At 44.3% G+C, this 22,188-nt stretch overlaps 4 protein-coding genes across 13 annotated transcripts; 1 reads left to right on the forward strand and 3 right to left on the reverse strand.

Annotated features, from left to right (window-relative positions):
* Window positions 1-1,079: 1,079 nt before the first annotated feature.
* On the forward strand, window positions 1,080-5,701 carry LOC133892816 (nuclear transcription factor Y subunit A-3-like). Of its 7 annotated transcripts, none has more exons than XM_062333776.1 (8): window positions 1,083-1,233; window positions 2,011-2,108; window positions 2,550-2,692; window positions 2,809-2,959; window positions 3,528-3,640; window positions 3,916-3,984; window positions 4,488-4,655; window positions 5,017-5,701. In XM_062333776.1, the coding sequence occupies exons 3-8, from the start codon at window positions 2,630-2,632 to the stop codon at window positions 5,365-5,367; spliced, it is 915 nt and encodes a 304-aa protein (XP_062189760.1). In that variant the 5' UTR covers window positions 1,083-1,233; window positions 2,011-2,108; window positions 2,550-2,629; the 3' UTR covers window positions 5,368-5,701. The 7 variants fall into 7 exon arrangements, with proteins under 7 accessions (XP_062189759.1, XP_062189760.1, XP_062189763.1 ...); XM_062333779.1 differs by having other exon boundaries at window positions 2,560-2,692; XM_062333775.1 differs by lacking the exon at window positions 2,011-2,108 and having other exon boundaries at window positions 1,080-1,233.
* Window positions 5,702-6,115: 414 nt separating this feature from the next.
* LOC133892818 (uncharacterized) lies at window positions 6,116-8,648 on the reverse strand. 2 transcript variants are annotated; one of them, XM_062333782.1, is made up of 4 exons: window positions 8,300-8,648; window positions 8,120-8,200; window positions 6,652-6,818; window positions 6,116-6,483 (listed from the first exon to the last, which is right to left on the reverse strand). In XM_062333782.1, exons 1-4 carry the CDS (start codon window positions 8,577-8,579, stop codon window positions 6,289-6,291), a joined length of 723 nt encoding a protein of 240 aa, XP_062189766.1. In that variant the 5' UTR covers window positions 8,580-8,648; the 3' UTR covers window positions 6,116-6,288. The 2 variants fall into 2 exon arrangements, with proteins under 2 accessions (XP_062189766.1, XP_062189764.1); XM_062333780.1 differs by having other exon boundaries at window positions 6,652-6,827; window positions 8,300-8,647.
* Window positions 8,649-9,622: 974 nt separating this feature from the next.
* Window positions 9,623-12,652, reverse strand: LOC133892819 (uncharacterized). Its single transcript, XM_062333783.1, has 4 exons — window positions 12,178-12,652; window positions 11,797-11,990; window positions 10,934-11,006; window positions 9,623-10,169 (listed from the first exon to the last, which is right to left on the reverse strand). The coding sequence occupies exons 1-4, from the start codon at window positions 12,353-12,355 to the stop codon at window positions 9,988-9,990; spliced, it is 627 nt and encodes a 208-aa protein (XP_062189767.1). The 5' UTR covers window positions 12,356-12,652; the 3' UTR covers window positions 9,623-9,987.
* A 2,242-nt stretch (window positions 12,653-14,894) lies between these two features.
* LOC133892815 (acidic leucine-rich nuclear phosphoprotein 32-related protein 1) lies at window positions 14,895-18,213 on the reverse strand. Of its 3 annotated transcripts, none has more exons than XR_009904409.1 (3): window positions 16,967-18,213; window positions 15,133-15,480; window positions 14,895-15,048 (listed from the first exon to the last, which is right to left on the reverse strand). XR_009904409.1 is itself a non-coding variant. In XM_062333772.1 (2 exons), the coding sequence occupies exons 1-2, from the start codon at window positions 18,146-18,148 to the stop codon at window positions 15,226-15,228; spliced, it is 1,437 nt and encodes a 478-aa protein (XP_062189756.1). In that variant the 5' UTR covers window positions 18,149-18,213; the 3' UTR covers window positions 14,895-15,225. The 3 variants fall into 3 exon arrangements, 1 of the variants encoding a protein (XP_062189756.1); XR_009904410.1 differs by having other exon boundaries at window positions 14,895-15,051; XM_062333772.1 differs by having other exon boundaries at window positions 14,895-15,480.
* Window positions 18,214-22,188: the final 3,975 nt, after the last annotated feature.

Genomic DNA, 22,188 nt, shown 5'->3' on the forward strand with positions numbered 1-22,188 from the left:
GTCCCAATTCAGATCGAACGCTGGTTGCCACCGAGGGGCTTGTCGTGCTAAGAGCCACCCTAATGACCACGAGACCACAGGTCCCAACCCAAGTCAAGCGTTGGTCGCTACCGAGGGACTTGTCGGACCAAAAGTCATCATGAACGCATGAACCTAACTGGCGAGCGACTACGCCATGGAACAAAAGCCAGCCACTCGCGCAAAGTCAAAAGTATAGACGCTCGTAGGATCACGACCACAAAGCCATGAGTCCCAATTCGGATCGAGCGTTAGTCGCCACAGAGAGGCTTGTCGTGCTGAGAGCCCACCATAACGACCACAAGACGTATATTAGCATTGATTTCCATGTTGACCATTTAAAGTTTGCCTGTGTATCTCTCATAGCTTATACATGGAAAGTCCTCTTTGTTGTTAGGTCAGTAAAATTAACATAATATACTCCATTTCAGGTAAATAGTTGATACTTAAACATGAAATATTACTCACCATAAAAGATGTTTGATGAAATAAATACTTCTAATTATCTCCATTTTTTATACCTAAGATAACATATGGGATTACGAAATTTTATAACATGCTGATAATTTAGTGGAAAAATACTCAGAATAAGATCAAATTACATGTCATAAATTCAACAATGTCATTTTTGAGCCAGTACTTGCTTCGTTTTCTCTTACTTGTGGTTAAGATACAATATGATTCAGTATACCTTTGATCGTAACTTTTAGCATTTTTCTACGATAACACAAATTATTCATATGCATACAATGTCAAAATTTTCAAAGGTACTATCGCATTGGAAACTCTAGAAATGTTCTAGAGAATAAATTACTATTACACTTCAACAAATTTATTCCTAAATCAAATTATTTTCTTAACAACACTTGAGAATCTAAAAGAAGGCAAGAAGTCATGCAGCATAGGGAAAATGTCAGCCTATGATCATCATCTATCTGATTCTTGGTGCACCTAACGATATTGAAAGTGGGTGACGTGCGAGCACCGAGCACTGGAGAGAAGGCGAAACATTTTTCGTTTGTTTACTGCACCGGAACAATAAGAAACCGGAAGAAGACATAAAAGAGGTTATACAGTAGGCGCATATTTGGCATCAGCAGAGACCTCGTCGTGCCCGTACTCTCATTTCTTCGCCGTATTTTCTCTCTCCGGCTCAAGAGTCCGGAGGAAGTAGAGAGAGAAACTCGAAGGCGAGGTAGAGAGAGAGAGAGAGAGGTACAGTTTCTCCTGATCCCTCTGAGAAATCCTCAATTAGTCAATTGTGTTCTTGGATGCACTGTTGCTGCAGATTGGATGTCTCCCCTGCTTTCATTTCGTGGAGTGGCATCGTGCTCTGTTGGTTCTTGCCTTCTCAGTTAGTATGCCTTAGTCGTGCTCTGCGATTGATTTGATTCAATTTTTCATTGATCTTGCTACCCTCAACATATCCCCCTTTCATTTTCTTGGTTTGCTTCTCGGAAATTTGTGGTTTTAAACAGGTTTGTTTGGTTGGTGTTGCTTAATTTCGGTTCTTGACTGTGCTTGCTTGGGATGAGCTTTAGCCTGGTTCGACATTACAAGATGCGTTCTTTCTAGAAGTCGCAGCCTCAAAGCTCATCTTCTATGAGCTGGTCGCTGTATCGTGGATTGCATGGGGTGGCGTACCGGTGTTTTGGGCCGTGGAGTGGATGGAAATCTGCAATCCCTTTTGTAGGCTTAGGTGGCTTGAAGCTAAATTTCTGCGAATTGTGGTGATTTCTGGATATTCTGATTGAATTAGTTGTATGATAGTCTTTTTGATTATAGGAAGATATATGTTAGAACATCAAGAGTGTCGAATCAGGTTTGTCAGTGTGAACTTGTTTGGAGCTAAATGCTTGATGAAAGGAGTTTAGGATATCTCTTTGAGCGCTGCCTGCAATAGATGTATATTGAGACTGACATAGGAGTAGAGTTGGGTAGTCCGACTCCCGAAGGAACAAAGCAGACTTAATTTGAGATAGAATTTCGCAGGAATCATGTTCTAGTATGAAGCAAGTTAAAAGGAACCTGAATGGGGGAAAAAACATACCTTGCTTGGTCATGAGAGACATTATTGCTGTATAAAATAGGTATGTCACCTTCAATTAGTTCTTGATTAATTTCATTGAAGGTGGAGGGCTGTACTAGGTCCTTATCTATTATGTGTTGTACCTAAACATGGAAATCACCAGTTGAGGGCACTGTGCATGTGCAAGCTGCTTGTTCCCCTGGTGCAGGTAGTTTCAGAATTATGATCTATCTACTTGTGGCAGGATTCTGCTTGTTTTTTTTTTGGAATGGTTCTCTTTCTGTACTTATGATTCTGTTATTTTCTATCATTTGTTCATATTTATGCTTGTCTGTTTGTCTTTTCTGTTGTAATATCTATCGTCTATTGCCCTTCAAGTGGCTTAGCATATTCCAGTGAATGATTATGAATCAAAGTAACAGGAGGCTGCCATCAATTACTCTTGCTCTTTAGCATGTCATTGTCAATTCAGCTGATTTAATGCTGGCAAATTGCCATGAAGGTTACTTTAGGTGTCGATTCATCTGATTTCTCAGAACTACCAGAAGCAAGATGTTGCTTAGTTAGTGATACCATCTCATAATGCTCACGCTTTTGCGGGAAATGGAGGATCAACCAGTCAATCCCATGTCCAAGTCCAACCATGTAAGCTGTCGCTATTTATGTTGGAAACCTGGAATTTTGCCAGCTTGCCACCACAATTGATTTTTTTTTGAGAGGGCACAATTGATAAACTTATCAACTAGATTCTACATGTGTAGGGATTCTTGTCAGGAAATGTCTATCAGATGAAGCAATCCGGACATAAAATCCATGATAGGGACTCCTCATCAGAGTCTGGTCGGTCCCACCTAGAAGCATCCGCAGTGAGTGAGAGCAGTCTAAATGCACAACACACCTCAACGCAATCTGGTAACCCCTTATGGCCTTATCCTTAACCACGCTATCAGTTATCATGTTCTTCCTTTGCCTCTATTGTTTTTTACACCTTTGGGATGAAACTTCTTGGTTTGAAATTATTTCACTAGAGATGTGATGAACTGATGATAGTTCCAGGTTGAATGTATTCAGATACCTTCAATGATTTCTTCACAAGCTCAGTTATGCCATATTGCCATTATCTCATGGTAGTCATAAGTTCTACCAAGAGCTAATGCAGTGTTAAACCGCCATTTTCAGATTCTTTTTAGGTGCTCCTTGAGTGCCCCACAGATAATCTTTATACAGACTCAAACTAGAATTGGATGTATCAAAATTTTATCACTTGTGTTGTAGTCTTATGATGATCCTGCATTTTTTGAATTTCCTTTGCTCCCACTACCAGCTTCACCAATGCCTTAACTTGCCGTTTGAGAAATCTGAAAAAAAATGTTTTGATGGGCCTTTCATTTTGTTACCGACCTGTCTCTCAAACAATGTTCCCAATGCCCAAGCCTCATATCTAAGAAGGTGAATTACTGCATAATTTGTTTTTTTTCAGACTATGATGATGGCCATGGGAAGCATAATCAGGACTCGACGAAGTCAGTATTGTCCTTGGGGAAACAAGGATCTGCCTTTTTGGCCCCAAAACTAGATTACAGCCCATCTTTTGTAAGTTCTATGTCATTGTGAGAATTGCTGCTTTCTTAAATCTTATACACTGCGAACCGAGCAATAGCTCAGTTGGTAGAGCCTCCAGTTGAGAGGCCGCCCACCTAGGAGGCCGGGCTCAAACCCGGGTGCTCGCAGGTTGTGCAGTACCTCCCTAAAGGGTTCGGTACTCCCCTCTCTTAAGACAAAGCCAGGGGGACGTCTTCTCCCCACGTTCGAGCTTTTTTTAAAATCTTAGACACTGCTTTGGGCTGACTTCCTACATTCTGTTCCAGGCATGTATTCCTTATGCTGTTGATGTTTATTATGGTGGGGTATTGACTGGATATGCTCCACATGCCATTGTAAGTTCACACTAGGTTTGACATTTCCAGTCACATTCTGTATAGTTTTATACAGTTAAAGGTGATAAGATCATATTAATAATTTCTGATTCATTTGAAGTTTTTTAGTTTTAGAGATTTTAATCATCCTTGTATGTTAGTGGTTACAAAGCCTCATTGTAAAGGACATTACTGAATTCAATTATTGTTCCAAAGCAGCAGGAATGGTAAAATTGAGTGTTTTTAAATGAGGCTGGGCAATGCACCAAACGATTGTTGGGGCCTTTTCTGGAGCAACAATTGTAGTTTTTTTAATTTACATAGAACTTAACATGATTTATTTATGATATTTTCTGATAAAAAAAAAACCGAACAAAAACTGAACCATACTTGCATCCTGCCACATTTTTTTCTATGGCATGCTAGCTGTCATTCTTGATTACACATAAGCTCTTGCATGTCTACAATTTCTTTGTGAGACTGATGGCCCTGCATTGATATCATCGTTTGTATTATTTACCAAGGTTCATCCCCAGCAAAATGATACAACAAACTCTCGGGTTCCGTTGCCTGTTGAACCTGCAGCAGAAGAGCCAATATTTGTTAATGCAAAGCAATACCATGCAATCCTTAGGAGGAGGCAGATACGTGCCAAATTGGAGGCCCAAAATAAGCTGGTGAAAGATCGGAAGGTAATACCTTTGATTTTGTTCGTTCTGGTACTGGGTTGGTAAAAGAGATGCTTTTGTTAGTCCTTCATATTTGCTGCATACATAACTTTGACTACAAAATTCAGTAGGCTTTCCATGGTCATTCACAAAAGACCCTCTGAATATAATATTTCCATTCGGTTAGCTTTTTTAAGAAAAATGTCATTTCGAACTTGTCACAAAAACATTTTCGAAAGAGTCGCATGGATGCAGAACAATTGCCATAACTAGCCAACACTAGTATCAGTTATACTTCCGCATCACTTTCTTGATCTCCTGTTCTTCTCTAGTTTGAAAATCGCATGATCTATTTCTTCTGCATTTTGCTTCCCCTTCTTCTCAGCCATACCTTCATGAATCTCGACACCGCCATGCCATGAAGCGGGCTCGTGGATCAGGAGGGCGGTTCCTCAACACAAAGCAGCTCCAGGAGCAGAGCCAGCAGCAGCAGGCATCAGGTGGTTCAAGCTGCACAGAGGTCATTGGCAACAGCGCTAGCTCCCAAAGTGGCCCCACTCGCACGCCTTCGACACCTGCTCCCCTTGACACCGCGAGTGCTTCGAGGGCCAACCAGGACCGCATCTTCTTCCCCTCGGCTGGCTTCCGTCCCACCGGGAGCTTCAGCGCGCAAGGTGGAGGAGACGCAAAGCTTGCTAAGAATGGCATGCAGCAGCGTGTTTCCTTCATCAGGTGAAGAAAGTGAAATGGGGCACAGCACCATCACCTGGTGCGTTGCCTGTGGCAACTCATCCTTGGCTTATGAAATTGTGAATATGTATTGGACATGTAGCTTACCAGCTTCAGTCTCAGAATAACCAAACATATGCGAGTCCTTTCAAGTTCCCTGTAGTTAAAAGCACTGGCTGGTTATGAGTTTGTTTCTGGAGATTTGGAACCCGTGCTTGATAGACTATACCTTGTACTGAATTCTGAGGTGAAGACCTCGAAACTTGCTCGTGTGGTTCAGTACCTGTTGATTTTGTGTATGCTAGGCTGGCTTTGCAGTTTGCAATGTCTGACTTTTAGTAGCTGCCCCCTGGCTTTTATCAGTTTTTGCATTTGATTGATATGTCAGAAGCACTGAAGCATGAGCTTTCTAACATGGTATTGATTAGAGAATATACTCTACAACATTTGTGACGAAATATCCAAAAGATAACAGAAAACAAAATAAAAATCAGCGACTTTGATTTTGTTTGACTTGTTATGCTATTATTTAGGAGTAACTGGAGGTCTTGTTTATGCCATATTTCACGTTCATTGTTAAAGTACAGCCTCTGACACCAAAGATTCCTAGTTTGCATATTATATCTGCATTCTCGCAGCAGTGGCGCAGCGATGCTAGGCTGGCAGGAATAACGATGAGACTGACAGACAATAAATTCCAAGAATCAATCACTTGCATATAGTTACTTAGCAAAGGGAAAGTGTGAGACGCCCAATTAAAGAACGTGATCGTGAGCTCAAATTGCTAGAAATGCTAAGCAGAACATGGGTTTTACTTTTACAACAAGTTCTTAGCCAACTGCATCAATTTACAGGCCCACTGGTAGACAATTTACAACTTGGGCAAAAGAGTATGAGGGGAATTGGAATGGAAAAACAGCCTCCAGTTTTAAATGGAAGCGCTCAACCTCAGCACCATCTCAAGCCTCTCGGCCTTGCGGTAGTCATTATCGGTAAGAGGTCCAGCAGGAAAAGGTGTAATCTCCAGAACCAGGTGAGGAGTAGGAAGCTCATCGAACAAAGCCCGTACGTTGTAGCAGCACACGCTCTCTCCATGAGCACTTTCCCTCCTTATTTGGCAACCCTGATTGGTAATTTAAACATTCAGATTACCGATTTAGGAACAACTGAACAAGCTCACAAAAAGAAAACATGTTTAAAACCTCTTCTTTGACAGGTCAGATATACTTTTATAGAAAATGATGCATAAAACAGTAGACAAACGCACTTGCTCAGGACTTTTTTGCTTTACCTTGTGAGAGGAAGCATCCACGAAGTGGTCATCTTGGGACAGAACTGAAGCGATCTCTTTAAGAAGCCGCCTGCCTTCTTCTGTTGATCGAACTCGGTAAGTTCTTTTCAGTGTGCCTTTGGTTGTTGGCCTCCATTTGCTAACTAGCTTCCTCTTATCCTGAGCTTCTTTTTCACCTGATCAACATGAATAGGCACAGGATTATTCACCTCCTTGTGTATGCAACCATAAGCAGTACATACAGGTAGAATCGTTGTCTCCATTACATAACAATACAAATCTACAGTTTTATGTATGCAACCATACGCAGTATATATATTCCATCTATAATATTTCTTTTAGTTGCATTCCTTGTAAGTACATCAACTCTATGTATCTACAGTATAGGACAGAATTTTCAAGTGATTATCAAAATCATGATGGTCCACACGTGAACTGCTTCCGTCATTTATTGCTCAGGTTATGTTTAGGCTTTTTCCTCCTAGATGCCAACTCCACAGAAATCCAATTAACATTACAAATTGGGGTGTGTGTGTGGGGGGGGGGGGTAATATTATGTAATATATTAAATAGTGTCTGGTATCAATATAGAGAATTTAACACAATAAATGAATTATTCAAACTTCGATAAAAGCCAAAGGTGTTCAGTTTCAAGTACAAAACTCAGGAATTGGAAGTAGGAATAAGAATGCACTTCATTTGTGGAGATCCTTTACAACAATAGCGTCCCTAACATTTACGGTAGGCTAAAACAACTATTCCCTGATTGAAAACAATATTGGTCAGTCTGTCCTTCCTAGCTAGCAAATGAAGAATTTGTAGTGATACTCATACAAGTGACAATTAACTAAGAATGACAATCAAAGCGTAAGATTTAACATACCTATGCAAACATTGCTAAGCTAGTTTCTTTCAGAGTTTTAAGTCTACAAAACCCATTTGTACCTTCCATGTAAACCATCTTGGGTGTCCTTGTCCCGCAAGTGCAAGTGCGCCAAACATTCTCATTCACATATCAAACACCAACACACAGACAGAACAACAAATCCCCTTTCGACATAGTACAGTCCCTAATCATTTCAACCCAATATGCGACCTCATGACAGTGCAGTAAGTTGACACCTATATCTCAAAGTTAGCTGTCCTCTAACTTCAACATAACCTGTCCACACAAACACGTGGCTTTCCAACCTTTTGGTCCCAGAACTGACAAATCCCATCCAAACATTCGAGACTGCCTATCACCATGTGTTTGCTCCTTCCTAGCCAGCAGAAAGTTCACTACCTATCAGATTCGAAAAATAATACTGTACTATCTTTTTCAGAATCCGAATTATCCTAACACATACAGATGCAGAGCCGTATAAACCTTTCATACGGTACCAGTTATCACCAAACAGAGCATGAGAGATAAATCAGAAATGCGTAAACAAGTAATAAATAAATTAAATTTGAAACTGCACGAAACCTGAGGCGCCGCCACGGAGCTTATCTGTCCACTCGGAGAACCCTAGGTCGCTGTCCCCGGCGCCGTCCTCACCGCCGATCTCTGCGCACCACACAAGCACCGAAAACCTCAAAACCCTTCCTCATTCCCGAACCAAACAGCACGAATCGAACCCGCCGTGTCGAACCGCCTTTTACCGACCGTGGGAGAGGAAGGGGTTGAGCGGCGAGCCGGCGAGCCCGACGTGGAGGAGCGCGTAGTAGAGGCAGAGCCGCCCCGCCCAGACCAGCACGGGGCCCTCGAGCAGCGACGCCGCGATGGGGCCCGCGGCGGCGGCGGCGGCGGCGGGGGGGAACGCTGCAGCGCGCCTCGGTGAGGGAGTGCGGACGAGGGAAGGGAGGAAGGGGGTCTTGGCGGCGGGCGGCGGCGAGCGGAGGGAGAGGGGGTAAGGGGCGGCGGCGTGGAGCAGGTAGGCGAGCATGGCGTCCGGCGATATGGGCCAACTGCAGTATCTGTGTGCGCGTCTGTGTTCAGTGCTTCAGTTTTAGAGTAGAGAAGAAAAAAAAATCTTGGTTTTCTTGTTTTGTTCGAGAATTTTTGTTGTAAAAATTTTAGCAGATGCTTACGCAAAAATGCAAGTAATTTCATCGATAACCACTAAACGATTGGGCTTTGCAATTATCCTCTGGACAAATCACCCACACTGACAAAGCTGATCCCATAGTTTGAGCTGACTTGAGTTTATTTGACAGAGTTTCAATTTTTTAAAAAATAATAGAATTAATTATTTTAACTTTATAAATTTTGAGTAAGTCGTGTATAGATTGAAGATCTTTGTTTAAACCTCTTATTTTTATTTTAAACTAAAAACATATAATTAAATCACATAATCTTATCTTATAAACTTTATGTCTTACCTGAATCTCAGGCGTAGCTTACCAAATAGGGATAGAACAATCTTGATTGATATCGCCTTCATCTTCTTTTCGAGGTTGAGTAAGCACTTAAAACAAAAATATGTGCAAGCTCCATTTAATTTAGATTAAACATTTTTCTAACATAAGAGTACATAGAATTTGCTGAAAAGGTAACTCCTTTCGAGGCTGAGTGGCATGGACCGGAAAATTTTTGGAACCAGTGGCATGTGCCGAGTTATGCAGAAAGAGTGGAATAAATCGAAAAGAGTATTCAAAAGGTGGCATAGGCCTAAAGCTTCCATAAAAGAAAATTCAATACATCTTCCATTTTAATATCTTCATTTCTCCTGGCAAGATTATCCACTTCCCGGATTACGGCGACGGATTGAAGGAGATAGAGTGCGATAGGCAGGACTGGGAGATAATAAAATCTTGAGATGACGCCTGTCGCAGTTCTACTGGCTGTTTTCTTGTCGCCGAAAATGATCGGTTTCAGATCGTATTCACTAGCCAAGAGAAGCAAAATCAGCTAAACCACTTTTTTTTTTAGAGAGAGAGAGGGGTGAAACCACTGGTTGAACAAGCGGGATGTGTAGCGATTCGTAGATATCCGTAAATCCACTTTAATTCATGTAGATAGGGCCATAAGCATTTTTTGGTACAGCAAGGTGGCCTGAACCCTTTTTTGTCATGTAGTACAACAAGAAGGCCTGAACCCTTTTTTATCATGTAGCACAACAAGATGGCCTCGGCTTGGTTGACAAACACTGCCAGTTGACACTCTAATAGGATTCGTAAGTATCAATGGCCGTGCAGCTTATGCTAATTGTTAAAGTACCTGAAAGCTACAGCTTAGATAGGGCCATCAGCATTTTTTGGTATTATCAGCAGATGAACTTTACAGCTTTACACATGATTTGACTGTATATGTTCACAGCGCCCTGCGTGTATGTGACAGTGAGAGATCACAAACTATTTTGCAGCCTCTTCCTCACCCTCCTCTTCCTTCCAGACCGGAAGGATACCTTGCCCGGCCAGCCTCTTGTAAACCCAGAAGACCACATACTTGGCGGTTATCCTCTTCTCATCGATAAGGAAGGGCTCGATGGTGCTGACCTCATTGCTGTAAGACGATAGCGCAAAGCCCTTCGGTCCTGCATTATTCATTATGAGATTAGTGTGTGCCTCGTACTAATTCGGTATGCTAGTTTCTATCTTTAGCGGCAAAACAATGCAGGTAAAGTAGATGGAAACAGAACTGATGGTTCTCATCTAGGCATGTCATACAGTATTCAGTAATACTCCCTCCGATCCCAAATATAAGTCCCTTTAGGTTGTCTTAAGTCAAACTTTTTATCTTTGACCATCAATAGCTAAAAAAACCACCTAGCTTGACAACATAAGGTTGATGTTACTCGATTCATCATGACAAATACATTCATAACATATAACTCTTTCTATTTGAAATAGTACAGTTTTATAGACATTATTAGTTAAAGTGCCATATTAGAGACTGTGTTGATGTCCTAATGGATGTATACTTGGGATCGGAGGAAGTAAGAAAGTCCTGCCATTTTTTTGAGAAAAAATAAAGCATGTAATGTTTAATTAGAATTTTAGTTGAAAGTGCTGCAAAATATGATCTACCCTACTGTTGGTTCAAAAAAAAATATCTATCCTACTCCAAAGCAGATAGAAATAATCTGATGTTTTTCATCTATGCCGTATAGTATTCAGAGTAAGCATGGTAATGTTTATTGTTAAATTCAAAATTTCGTTAGCGAGGGCCCGAAATATAGGTTATGCACCAATGATGATTGATGAAGGATCTTCCTATCATCACAACTTTCAGCAAGGAAAACCGCATTGTACATTGAAGTTGAAGGAAGAAATGACAGAAATATAAGATAGTATGTACCTGTGAGGTCTCCTTTTGGAAAGAAGGCCCAAAAATAATAAGGGACGTCATCCTTTATGAAGGAACCCTCCAACTGCAATCCACCAGCACTAAAAGGATTAAAAATCTGCCAAGTACTTTGTTGGAGCTATCTCGAGCTTTTGCATCTTGCAATCCCAAACAAATGTCCAGCTATGTTAACGTTGTGTGTAGCGGTGGTGGTTGGAAATTGATGTAAGGTGATAAGTATGTCTCGATAAAAGAGTATGCTCAGGAATTAGGTCTACATAGTGGATGCACGGAATGACAAAACCATTGTCCGTCACAAAGTATTGAATGATGTTAGAGCATGTGCCTGATTTGATCACTATTCTGCTATTGACACAATTGATCAGTTTATCCTTCTCCATTACAATGCTCCAATGAACTGCACAAACATTCTCATTGTTGAGATGAGTGGCATTAATCCAAGAAAATTTCGTAGTAATTTTGTTACCCTCAAGAGCTAAACTTTGGCAGCTTCTCTAGCTACTCTGGCCTACTTTGAAGGACTTGTAGAAAGTGTATCCATTACTCCATGGCTTTTGATATGCTTCGGTGCAATAACCTTCAAAGCCATAAACCGGGATGCCTATTCAAACCGGCCATGATAAAAGGATCAGATCCCCAACCACCGATGATCCGCAATAGCATGCCTACCAGTATATGCAAGTTCAAGGAGTCCACTACGATGTGCATCTGAGTCAGTGAATTAAGGCATTTATATCTTGCATGCTAGTACAAATGTACAATACCAATGCCACATCACAAGCTCCGGTTTTTGCAATTCGGAAACAGCTACCGTTCATTAGCTACAACATTTTTGCAGGTTATTGAGTACTCACCGTGTTGTTTTGGAACGCGAGCTCGACTTGGGACACGTTCTCCTCCGCCTCTAGAGCAGCCTTAAGCGGAGGAATGATCTCCTCCTGCATCATCTCTGGCAGCGGCTTCGCCGGGGCCTTCTTGGGCTTCGCAGCTGGCTTCGCCGTTGCCGTGGTTGCCTTCTCGTTACCGGCTGCCTCCTTTTTCTCGCTAACTGCATCAAAATAACAACCAATAAAAAAGGAGTTCATACTTTAGAGCTCAGAGAAATTCACACATTCAAGTATCCGACATTTCCAAGCTTCACTCAGTACTGATCAATGGGTTAGGAAAACTTGTTCGCACAGCCAGTAATTAAGTTTTCTTATAGAGAAATCGGCCGTGATTAAGCTAGGGGGTACCAGTGGTGGAGGTGGAGGACTCCTGCACGGCCGAGCAGGGAGCCACAGGGGGGCCGGCGCGGGGGAAGGCGACGACGAGCGGCAGCCGCTTCCCGAAGAGCGGGGCCGAGGAGCACCTGCACACTGCATGGCCAGTGGGAGGGCTCACCCTCAGCGAGTGCGAAGGCTGAGGCGCCATGAGGGACAGCTGAATTGGCGCGCAACTGCGCAACCAAGGGAGGTGACCAACGGTTTTTTGCCGCCAAAAAAAGGCGATGGCTGTGGCTCACGATCCGCGGAGGCCGCCGCGCATGCGAGTCAGGTGAGCCGAGTAATTCGCGCGTCAGATCGGAGGCGCTGGAGGCTCGAAGCAAGACGAACTGAGAGGAGCCGCCGCCTGGCTAATTGGGACTTGGGAGACGGGGTTCGGTTCGTCAGTGGCAGGTGGTTCCTGTCCACTGGTTCAGTTGGACGGCATTGGTTTGGCGCCACCTGCGGCCTCGCGCCAGGCACAGAACGGTTGCCTCTGAGCCAGCCATTTCGTTCACGGCCACGGGAGCCCGTCTGATTGACCCCGTTTGGTCGAGCTCCAACTTACAAGATTTTAAAGTTATAGGTTATAATAAAATAATTTAAATTATTATTTTTAATTTAAAATAAAAAAAGATGACTAGGTGTACCACTGTTTCAGCTTCACAAACTTCTAAAGCTAAAAATGGATGGCTCTAAATATTCTTAAAGCTGAAGCTCTGATAAACAGAAACTTCATATTGATCCAGCTTTACTAAAGCTGGTGTTCTAGCTCCCTTCGGAAAAATGAGCCATTCCATGTCACAACACAAGATTATGTATCATATTGCACTCGCAAAAGAAAGGATTATATAGTTCGAGATGAAAAGAAGCCTTAGCGTGTGACTGACAAATGGCCCCAGGTCCAGCATGTCGATATCACTAGAACGCACGTCGTTGCGAGCTTACTACTCAATGTGCGCAGTTAGGAAATGCTATCATCTATGGTTTATCATCCGGCACCGAAGGCGGCAGGACCCATTTCGCAGCGGCCCGCACCACCGCCGCGGGGTCGTTCTCGTGCCCTATCCACCCCGACGTCAGTGACAGTGGCCCCCGCGGCCGACTCGTACCATGCCCCGCCCGGCTGGACCCCGCTTCCACTCCACCTTTGACTGCGCGTGGGCCCGGTCCACGTTGGCGCACGAGACCCGCCCGCAACGTGGGGCCATGCAGAGCTACGGCTCGGTGGACATGTAAACGGTGCACCGCCCCATCCGACGAGCAGAAGAGCTCTCGCCCAGCCCTTGCAATTAATCGCGAGTATTTCCCCTCGACAAAAAAATCCTTTTCTACGTCGGCAGCTTCCGTTTACTAACGCTCGCTAGAGCCGTCGGATCTTTCCCTTCCACCCGTCCGATCCATGCGGTGCCCTGCTGTGTCAACTAAACAATAGTATCTCCATCACGGGTATATCGTGCTGAGAACTGATGATGCCTGCCGGCTCGCCCCTATCCTTCTCGCCATTCCATACACCGATCTGTAGGCACGGACCACACGGCCAGACCAGCTTAGCCACGCAACCCTATGGACCCGGACCACGTGATGTTCCGCTACGCGGAAAACCCTAAAGCGCTACCCCAAAGCAAATTCACCCACCCACCTGCGGAAAACCCTAAAGCCCAGTCCACACTAAGACCGAACGGCCGGCGTGAACCTCACTGGCACGCGGGCCCAGAAAACATCGCGGCCCCACGCGCCGCGTGTCTTCCACAAGGGCCTTGTGCGCGTAACGCATTTTATTCTCCGCCACGAGACGTGTCAAACTTGGTGTGCGCAGATTATTCAAGCCGGGCGGGGCCCGCGCGGACCACAGGGGCAGCACCGTCATTGGACCACAGCTAAATAAAGGGGGGTAGGGTTGTCAGAGAGGGAGAGAGAGAGGCCGAGAAGCATCCAGCGGAGGGAGGCATGGCATCCCGTGCGGATCCGCCCGGATCTCCTCTCCTCTCCCCTCCGCGTCCTCGAGCCGCTCACCGACAACGCGCCCCCCTCCCAGGCTCCCACCCAAACTCTAGCCCCACCTCTACACGTTACCCCCGCCCCCACCACCACTTGCGCCAGCCACCCCATCGGCACAACTTGCCAAAAGCAAAAGGGAAAGGCAGCAGCTGTACTCCACCGCTCCATCGTCTCCTCGCCACCCAAGCAAAACAACGAGTTCACTCCAACCCAGCCCAACCAAACCGCCTCTCTTGAAAACCATTTTTACTTGCAAGCCACAGGGGGTTCACCGCGAGACCAGGCACGGGACAGGCTGATACGGCCTGCATCGAGGCCCCCCGTGCAGTGACACAGAACCCCGGCCTCACGATGGACCCATACGCAGTAGCGACCACCGTGAACCATAGACACAGGCATAGACCGCGGCAGCTGCCTTCGCCGCCCGGGAAAATCACTAAGGAATACCAGAACGGGAGCCCGGCTGCCTCTACAGAGCGGAGCATCCATCGCTGCAACCACAGCCATTTCACCTATCTCAAAGCAGTAACCAGAACACGGCACAATTCGGCCAATAGGAATTGCAGTACTTCAGGATTTCAAATGGAAGCAACGGCTACTAGGAGCATTTGAAAGGGGGCATTTCCCGGGCTTCCTCTTGGAGGGAAACTACAGTTTGAGCTAGCCGATCTCCAGCCTACGCTGCCAATGTAACAGAAATTTCAAAGTGTGGAGGGAAACCTCAGGGTTGTAACTACCATTTGAAAATCTGGAGGGAAAAATCAAACAGAAACGGGTGCAGGCAAGAGGGGAACCTGAAACTGAACTGGCTGGCTACTAGCTTACTACACTTCAAGGTTCTTCCTCATTCCCTCCTAAAATCTGCTATTTGAAGGAGGTTGAAACTCTCTCAATTCATCAAAGTCTTTACACAAAAAACAGTAAAAAAAAAGACGGAAAACCCACCATTTCTGTTTCTGCTGCTGCTGATTCTGATGCTTGCTTCTAGCTGAGGGGAAGGGGTACAAGAGGGGATCCATGTACATCGGCTGCTCTTCGTCAGTTGTGCTTGAAGGGCCTCAAGTCATCAACACCATTGTCCTCATCATCACCACCACTGCCTGATGGGTCATCGCCTCTCTTCCGCTTGGCAACCTGCGAGGATGAAGGCTGATCCTTGGGCCCCTCATCATCGTCATCCACCTCGTCTCTGTCTTCATCAGCATCGTCAGGATCAGCTGCATCAAAGTCGGTTCCGATGGCCATGGCTTGAGGCTGGGCGATTGGTTGAACAAGATATTCTGTGTCTTCATCCTGGACAAATGAAAATTTGGAAGAAATGTCAGTAAAAATTGTATTTCTACTTTCCATACCCAAGATAAAAATTAAGTACTGAAATATAATACAGATAATTCAAGACAGAACTACTGTGTGTATCACAGAACACTTACGTTACATGTAAAAGACCACAAAAAATAGAAAAAAAATACTCTATACCGAGGACTACAGACAATTCAAGATTTAGCAACCATGCCATAACGGGCAAATCCATGGAAAGCATAGATAAACAGTAAAATCAATTGTATAGACTACAGTCCAGAAATGCTTGCAAAATAGGTAGTACCAAAGAGAACTATCATCCCAAACATCACAAGTATTTCACTATTAACTCAACACGAAATTATTTATAAACCATAGCAAGAATCAACAGATAAAATATTGTGAATAAACACTCATACTGATATGTATCTTCGAAGATGTAACATACAGATATGTATCTTTGAAGATGATAACATGGCAGACAACCCAAACACATGAGTAATAACTTATGCAACTAGTTTATGCCGCAAGGGAAAAAAAGAAATACCTCATACATGAACGAAGCAGTGTAAAAAGCTATGCATTGCAAGGATTAACAGAATGCAAAATTGCGAACAAAATAGTGAATAATAAAGTGCATGGCAGGACACAATTTATCTACATAGATACCATTGGGGCAAAATTAGCACAACTCGCATCTTAATATTTTCTTACTGAGAATTTTATCCTGATAAATTTAATAGATCATCAACTGCCTGGACATGGGATAGGCACAAACCAATCTGATTTTATGGGGGAAAATATTTCAAAGTACACAAATTCGGGGATAATTCCTTAACCAGGGCACCAAAAATAATAGAACCATAAGCCATTATTATCAACCAGAGCACAAAAATGATATTGCACGCATGGGGGAATATAGCACCACTGAACCAGACACATAAGCAGATAAAAGACATATATGCGAAAAAAATCAAGACATGACCAAACTCCAGATAATAGATGCATCAGCATAAACTTCAAATAATAATACTTTAAAAGCACAGGCTAGTCAGGCACATAAAGAATTAATCATCCAATAGACACAGAAGACAAGAAAATAATTTTTCCATGCTTCCAGAGATGTTACGGTAATACCGCCTATAATGATTTTAAGGCCACACCTACAGTTACGCCGAATATGCTATTAGGCAGCACACTTTCGGTTAACAACCATATTCTCAGACATACAAGACTATGAAACCTCTAGCTAAGCCAGATAGACGAGGGGCACCTGACGCCATAATTTCTCTACTTCCACACATACACACGCATAACGCAAATAAACAGCATACTAAACAAACACATAACTAATTCAACTAGTAAATCTAGTGAAGAAAAAAACTTACAGTATGCAACAAAATTACCAATTGAACAAACAGATATTGCAATAAATGGTAAGAGTACTTGAAATGCCTGCGAAAAAATTGATGCGTTATACCTCATCATCTGCATCATCGTCGTCGTTCCCCTCCTCATAAACCCTATCATCATCATCAAATCTCTCATCATCCTCCTCTCCAATCTCACCGTTCTCGTCCTCGTCATCCCCTTCTCCGTGCTCATGCCCATCAATCTCTTCTCCCCCAACCTCCCCTGTCATCATGGCAACCCTCCCACTGCTCTCCGGCTGAGCCTCCTCACCTTCATCCTCGACCTCCTCTTCATCATCCTCGTCGTCGTCGTCGTCGTCGTCGTCATCAACGCCATCTTCCTCCTCACTACTCGGTACATCATGCACCTCAACAACAGCGTCGTCATCATCACCGTCCTCATCGATCTCCTCCCCCAAATCTTCCTCCTCGTAGTCCTCCTCATCATCTTCATCATCCCCCACCTCTTCATCCTCCTCATCTGGGACTTCTCCGACCGCTGCGACCCGGAACCCGTTCGCTCCATGGTGATGGTCGGCTCCCCCGTTAGGGACGACCTCGTCAGCGTCGCTCTCATCCTCGTCCACATCGATCACTCCATTCACCTCCACCGGGTGCGCCGGCACGCCAACGCGCGAGTGGGGGACGCCCCCGTTCGCCACCTCGCCGCTCCCCGGGTCCTCGTCCTCGTCGTCCTCATCATCATCGTCTTCCTCGCCGTCGCCATCCCCGTCGTCGTCGTCGTCGTCCGACTCGGGCCGCTCGTTCTCGTCGGCGTCCATCTTGTCGAGGTACTTGAGCGTCCGGATCATGCTGAAGACCCTGGATCTGTAGTCCTTGACCCGCGTGACGGGGCACTCGTAGAGATCGAGCGAGACGAGGCGGAGGTCGGCGAGCGGGGCGAGGTCGTCGACGTCCTGGATGCGGTTGTTACTGAGGTCGAGGTCCCGCAGCGAGGACAGCCCCGCGGCGACGAGGTGGTCGAGCCCGCCGGCGATGCGGTTGTCGGAGAGCGTGAGCCGCGTGAGGTTCCGCAGCCGCGGAAACCCCTCGAGCGAGGTGACCCCGACGCCGGCGATCGAGAGGTGTTCCAGGCTCTGGTGCCGCTCCAGTACCTCCGCCGCCGGCAGCCGGCCGTGCATGCACTTCACGGAGCCGTCTAGCGTCAGGCTCCTCGCCGGCGACGAGCTCCCCTCGCCGCCGGCCTGCAGCGCCGCTTCCACTGCCCGCTCCCACGCCTCGTCCACCATCTCTTTCCCTTCTCCTATAACAAATTATTAAAAAAAAATCCCAGGAGAGTTTGGTTGCGAGTGGATTCGAAAGATGGAGTAATTTATACGGGGATGGTGTTTACCTCGCCATTGTGGGGTGAGGGGGGCGGTTCACGGGGCGCGCCGTGGACCCGGTACAGGGAGGGTGCGGCGAGGGGTTGCCTGGACGACTAATGGGAGCGCTCGGATCGGGAGGCGCGGATCGCTGACGTGGCGGCATCCGAGGGGCGTGTGTTTCTTTTGAGAGGAGAGGAGCGGAGAGGCGTGGTGGGCTGGATGATGCCAAAAGCATCTTTTTCTCCGTCTCTGTTTTCTTTTTTTCTTTTCTCTGATTTTCTTCGAGCACAAGATATTAATAGTTAATTCGTGGACCCACCCTCACCTAGGGTTCTAGTGGCACTTCACTGACAGAGTGGGGTATGTTTTGTGGGACCCTTTGGAAGTGGCAGGGTGCTCGAGTGTTTTGGAAGTTGAGAGTGGTGAGCGGACGAAGGACCGTCCGATATGGATTGAGGCGGCGTAGACCGTCGGATTTGTCGGGGTCGGCGTCTGGTTTTTTCTGCCTACCTTTGGAGAAGGGCAGTGGGGTCCTGGAGGGCGGCTGGGTTTGTGGCAATTGGCAACCGGCACTGGTTGATTTGGACCCGGATCTGCGTTGGACTGCGGTCGCGACGGTTTGGGGCAACACGGCACGGCCTCGTTCGGAGGATCTACGCGTACAAAGTTGGTGGCAGTTTTGAGTTAGGGGTTGTTTGGTTCACTATCGTATTTTGTCCCATTTTGTTAGATTTTCTCAGCAATTTTAGGGGAATTTTATGTTTGGTTTTGCTATGTGCCTCTAAACATTGTCATTGAGATGTTTGTACGAGGTTTTTTAAAAAGCATTTTCAAGTCTCGGATCGGATCCGCTCTGCCCTATCACGCCATATATCACTTTGAGGACACCACAATTATATTTATAGGTGATGGAAACAAGCTAGATTTTGGTATCATAGATGGTTCAATAGCGCAACTCAAAAAAACATTGAGTCATCTTTTTTCCACATCATTAGAAGGAAAATTAATTTGGTTCACACTGAGCTCACAACAGGAGATAGATTAACACTCTTCAACAAAAGAACACAACCTTTGTCAATATTGTTGAGTTTGTTAGCATGTAATCTCAACTCCGACATATCCATTTTTTGTATCAGATTCACCTGACACTATCACTTAGAGGTAGATGTCGGATGCCACCTACTAGGCCAAGTCAACTTATTTGGCTCAATTCTAGGGATCTTTCACATCTTTTGATTCAAATATCATGTGTAAGGTAAAGAACAAATCTGTCCAACTGGGCCTGGCAGGCCGGCTTGGCATAGGCACGGCCAGGTTAGGGCACAACCTAACTAACTAACCGAGCAGTGTCATGTCGGTTCCAGGCGAGGGTTCTTTGTTAAACATTACTTGGATTAACCCGGAACCTCCGAATTGTAGTAAAACGTGAGTTTTTTTCGATGATTCGACTGATTTAACTTGCATGTCTCAACCCAACCAACGTACGCTTGTATATGCACTAAAACATGGATTCTAAACCTATATTGCTCACTCCACAAACTTGATTCATTAGCTCTACCTCATCTAAACATCCCTTCTAGCTCTTTTGCCTCAAGAACACCGGTGCTTCACCATTCTTCGATTGCAGCTTTGAAACTCGAAATCCAACCAAACCCAACGCGCATTCACAGCAAGAGAACCTATGAGACTCACCCGAAGTCTTGTTGGAGGTTGGTGAATGTCGGTTGGGGAAGAATTGGAGGGAAAAGCTTGGAGAAGATGAAGAATGTCTTCTGAAATTGCAAAAAAAATGAGGTGTGATGAAAATGATTTGCACTCCTTCAAATCTTCATGTATGTGAGAATGAATTGGATAGATGGGAAGCTAGAGGAGAGGTGGAGAACACCATGGTATGACATGCATACCTTGCTTCTTGTTCTCGGGGGCCGATTCTTGAGGAAGAATGGAGAGTTTGAGAGAGAGGGAGATGATTGCTGCAATCTTTCTCCTTGGCTAGTTGAGAGAGAGCAAGAGAAAGTGAGAGTGAGAGGCATGTAGAGAGGGAGGAAGGCTGTTGGTGCTGTCCAAGAAAAAGGGGAGAGGTGAGCTAGCTAGATGGACCCCATTTGCAAGTGAGGCAAGCCCATTTCAGCTGCACCATCATATCTTTCTTTCCTATTTCTCCTTCTCTCTTTTATTAACCTAAGGATGCTCTAGTACTCCAATAATTTTAGAAATTATGGTGCATTGATAACAAAATGAGATAAACCCCTTTTAAATGTATTGACCCACAATACATAAGCGGAGGTTAAACTAAAGAAAATTCTAGCGTCGGGTATTTTTCATAACTCAAAGAAATTTGCTTAAATACTCATTATAAATAACAAGCACTCCTCAATGCTTAACAATTAAACATAATATTTATGATACATGATTATGCTTAATAACATGTTTATAAATTGGGATGTGACATCTTTCATTTTCAACAAGTATACATAGCAAAATCTTGTTGCATCATCAATTAACGTCATAAAGTATTTATTTCCACCTTTGTCAACACGCCTTTCATTTCACATGGATCTGATGCATGAGTCCTAAATGTGCTAAATTTCTCTCCTCAGCTGCCTTATGAGACTTACGAGGTTGTTTTGGTTGTGCACAACTATAACACTTAGAACCTTTGACCATGAAAAAAATTTAGAATTAAACTCATACTGGAAAGTCGAGACATAGAACCAAAATTTAAATGATATAATCGCGAATGCCAAACACTAGCATTATTATTAACATTGTCACAAATATGTTTCACAGACTTATTGTTGAAATTAGAAATGGAAAAACGGAAAAAGCCTCCGCACTCATAGTCTTTACCAATAAATTATCCATTTTTTGGACACTACTATTTTATTAGATTCAAACATGACCTTAAAACCGTCTCTATAGAGAATGGAGCCGCTAACTAGATTCTTATTTATTGTAGGGACATACTGTATGTTCTTCAATTGTATGATCTTTTCTGAAGTAAATATCAGATCTACCATGTCAACATCATGAACAAAAGCATGTGGCCCATTCCCCATTAGGACGGAAGAATTCCAAGCGATCTGATAAGAAGATAACAGTGAGATATCAGCACACACATGAACATTGACCCTATACCAATCCACCAATTAGTAGACTGAAATACTAAAAATATTGAAAGTAAATTACCATACCATGTAGTTTCATTTCTAGCTTCGCCAATGATCACCACATTGATAGTCTTTGAGTTCTACTTTTGTGGAGACTTTCTTCCCTTACGGTCTGGACAATACTTGGCAAAATGCCCAATCTCACCGCATTGATAGTCTTTGAGAGATTTGCTTTTGTGGAGACTTTCTTCCCTTACGGTCTGGATAATCCTTTACGAAGTGTCCAATCTCACCGCATGTATAGCAAGATAGTTTTGATGTGTTCATTTTCTTCTTCTTGAAAGTGGTAATTATGTTTGACTTATTATCTTTTTCTTTATTCTTGTTGTGGAAGGGCTTTTGCATTATATTGGTGTTAGTTTGTTTCTCGCCTTATTTTGCATCCTTAGCCCGAGCTTTCTCCTCAACATCAAGAAACACGATCAAACTCTCAACAGTAGTCTCTTGTCTCTTGTGATTTAGAGCAGTGGCAAAGTTTCTCCGCGAGGGAGGTAACTTGGTAACGATGCCTCTAGCCACAAACTTGCCAAGTACATTGATCTTGAGGAGTTCGAGTTCCTTTGCGATGCACTGAACCTCATGAGCCTACTCGACTACAGAGCGGTTTTCAACAATCTTGTAGTCATGATACTGCTCCATGATATATAGTTCAATTCCTATATCTGAAGTACCAAATTTAGTATTCAATGTATCCCACAGCTCCTTCGCGCTTTGTATGTGCATATACACATCACAAAGACGGTCACAAAAACGTTAAAAATGCATCTTACAAATAGTGTATTATCATCCGTG

The sequence above is a fragment of the Phragmites australis genome, chromosome 15 (genome assembly GCF_958298935.1).
Source record: "Phragmites australis chromosome 15, lpPhrAust1.1, whole genome shotgun sequence".
Taxonomy (NCBI): Eukaryota; Viridiplantae; Streptophyta; class Magnoliopsida; order Poales; family Poaceae; genus Phragmites; species Phragmites australis.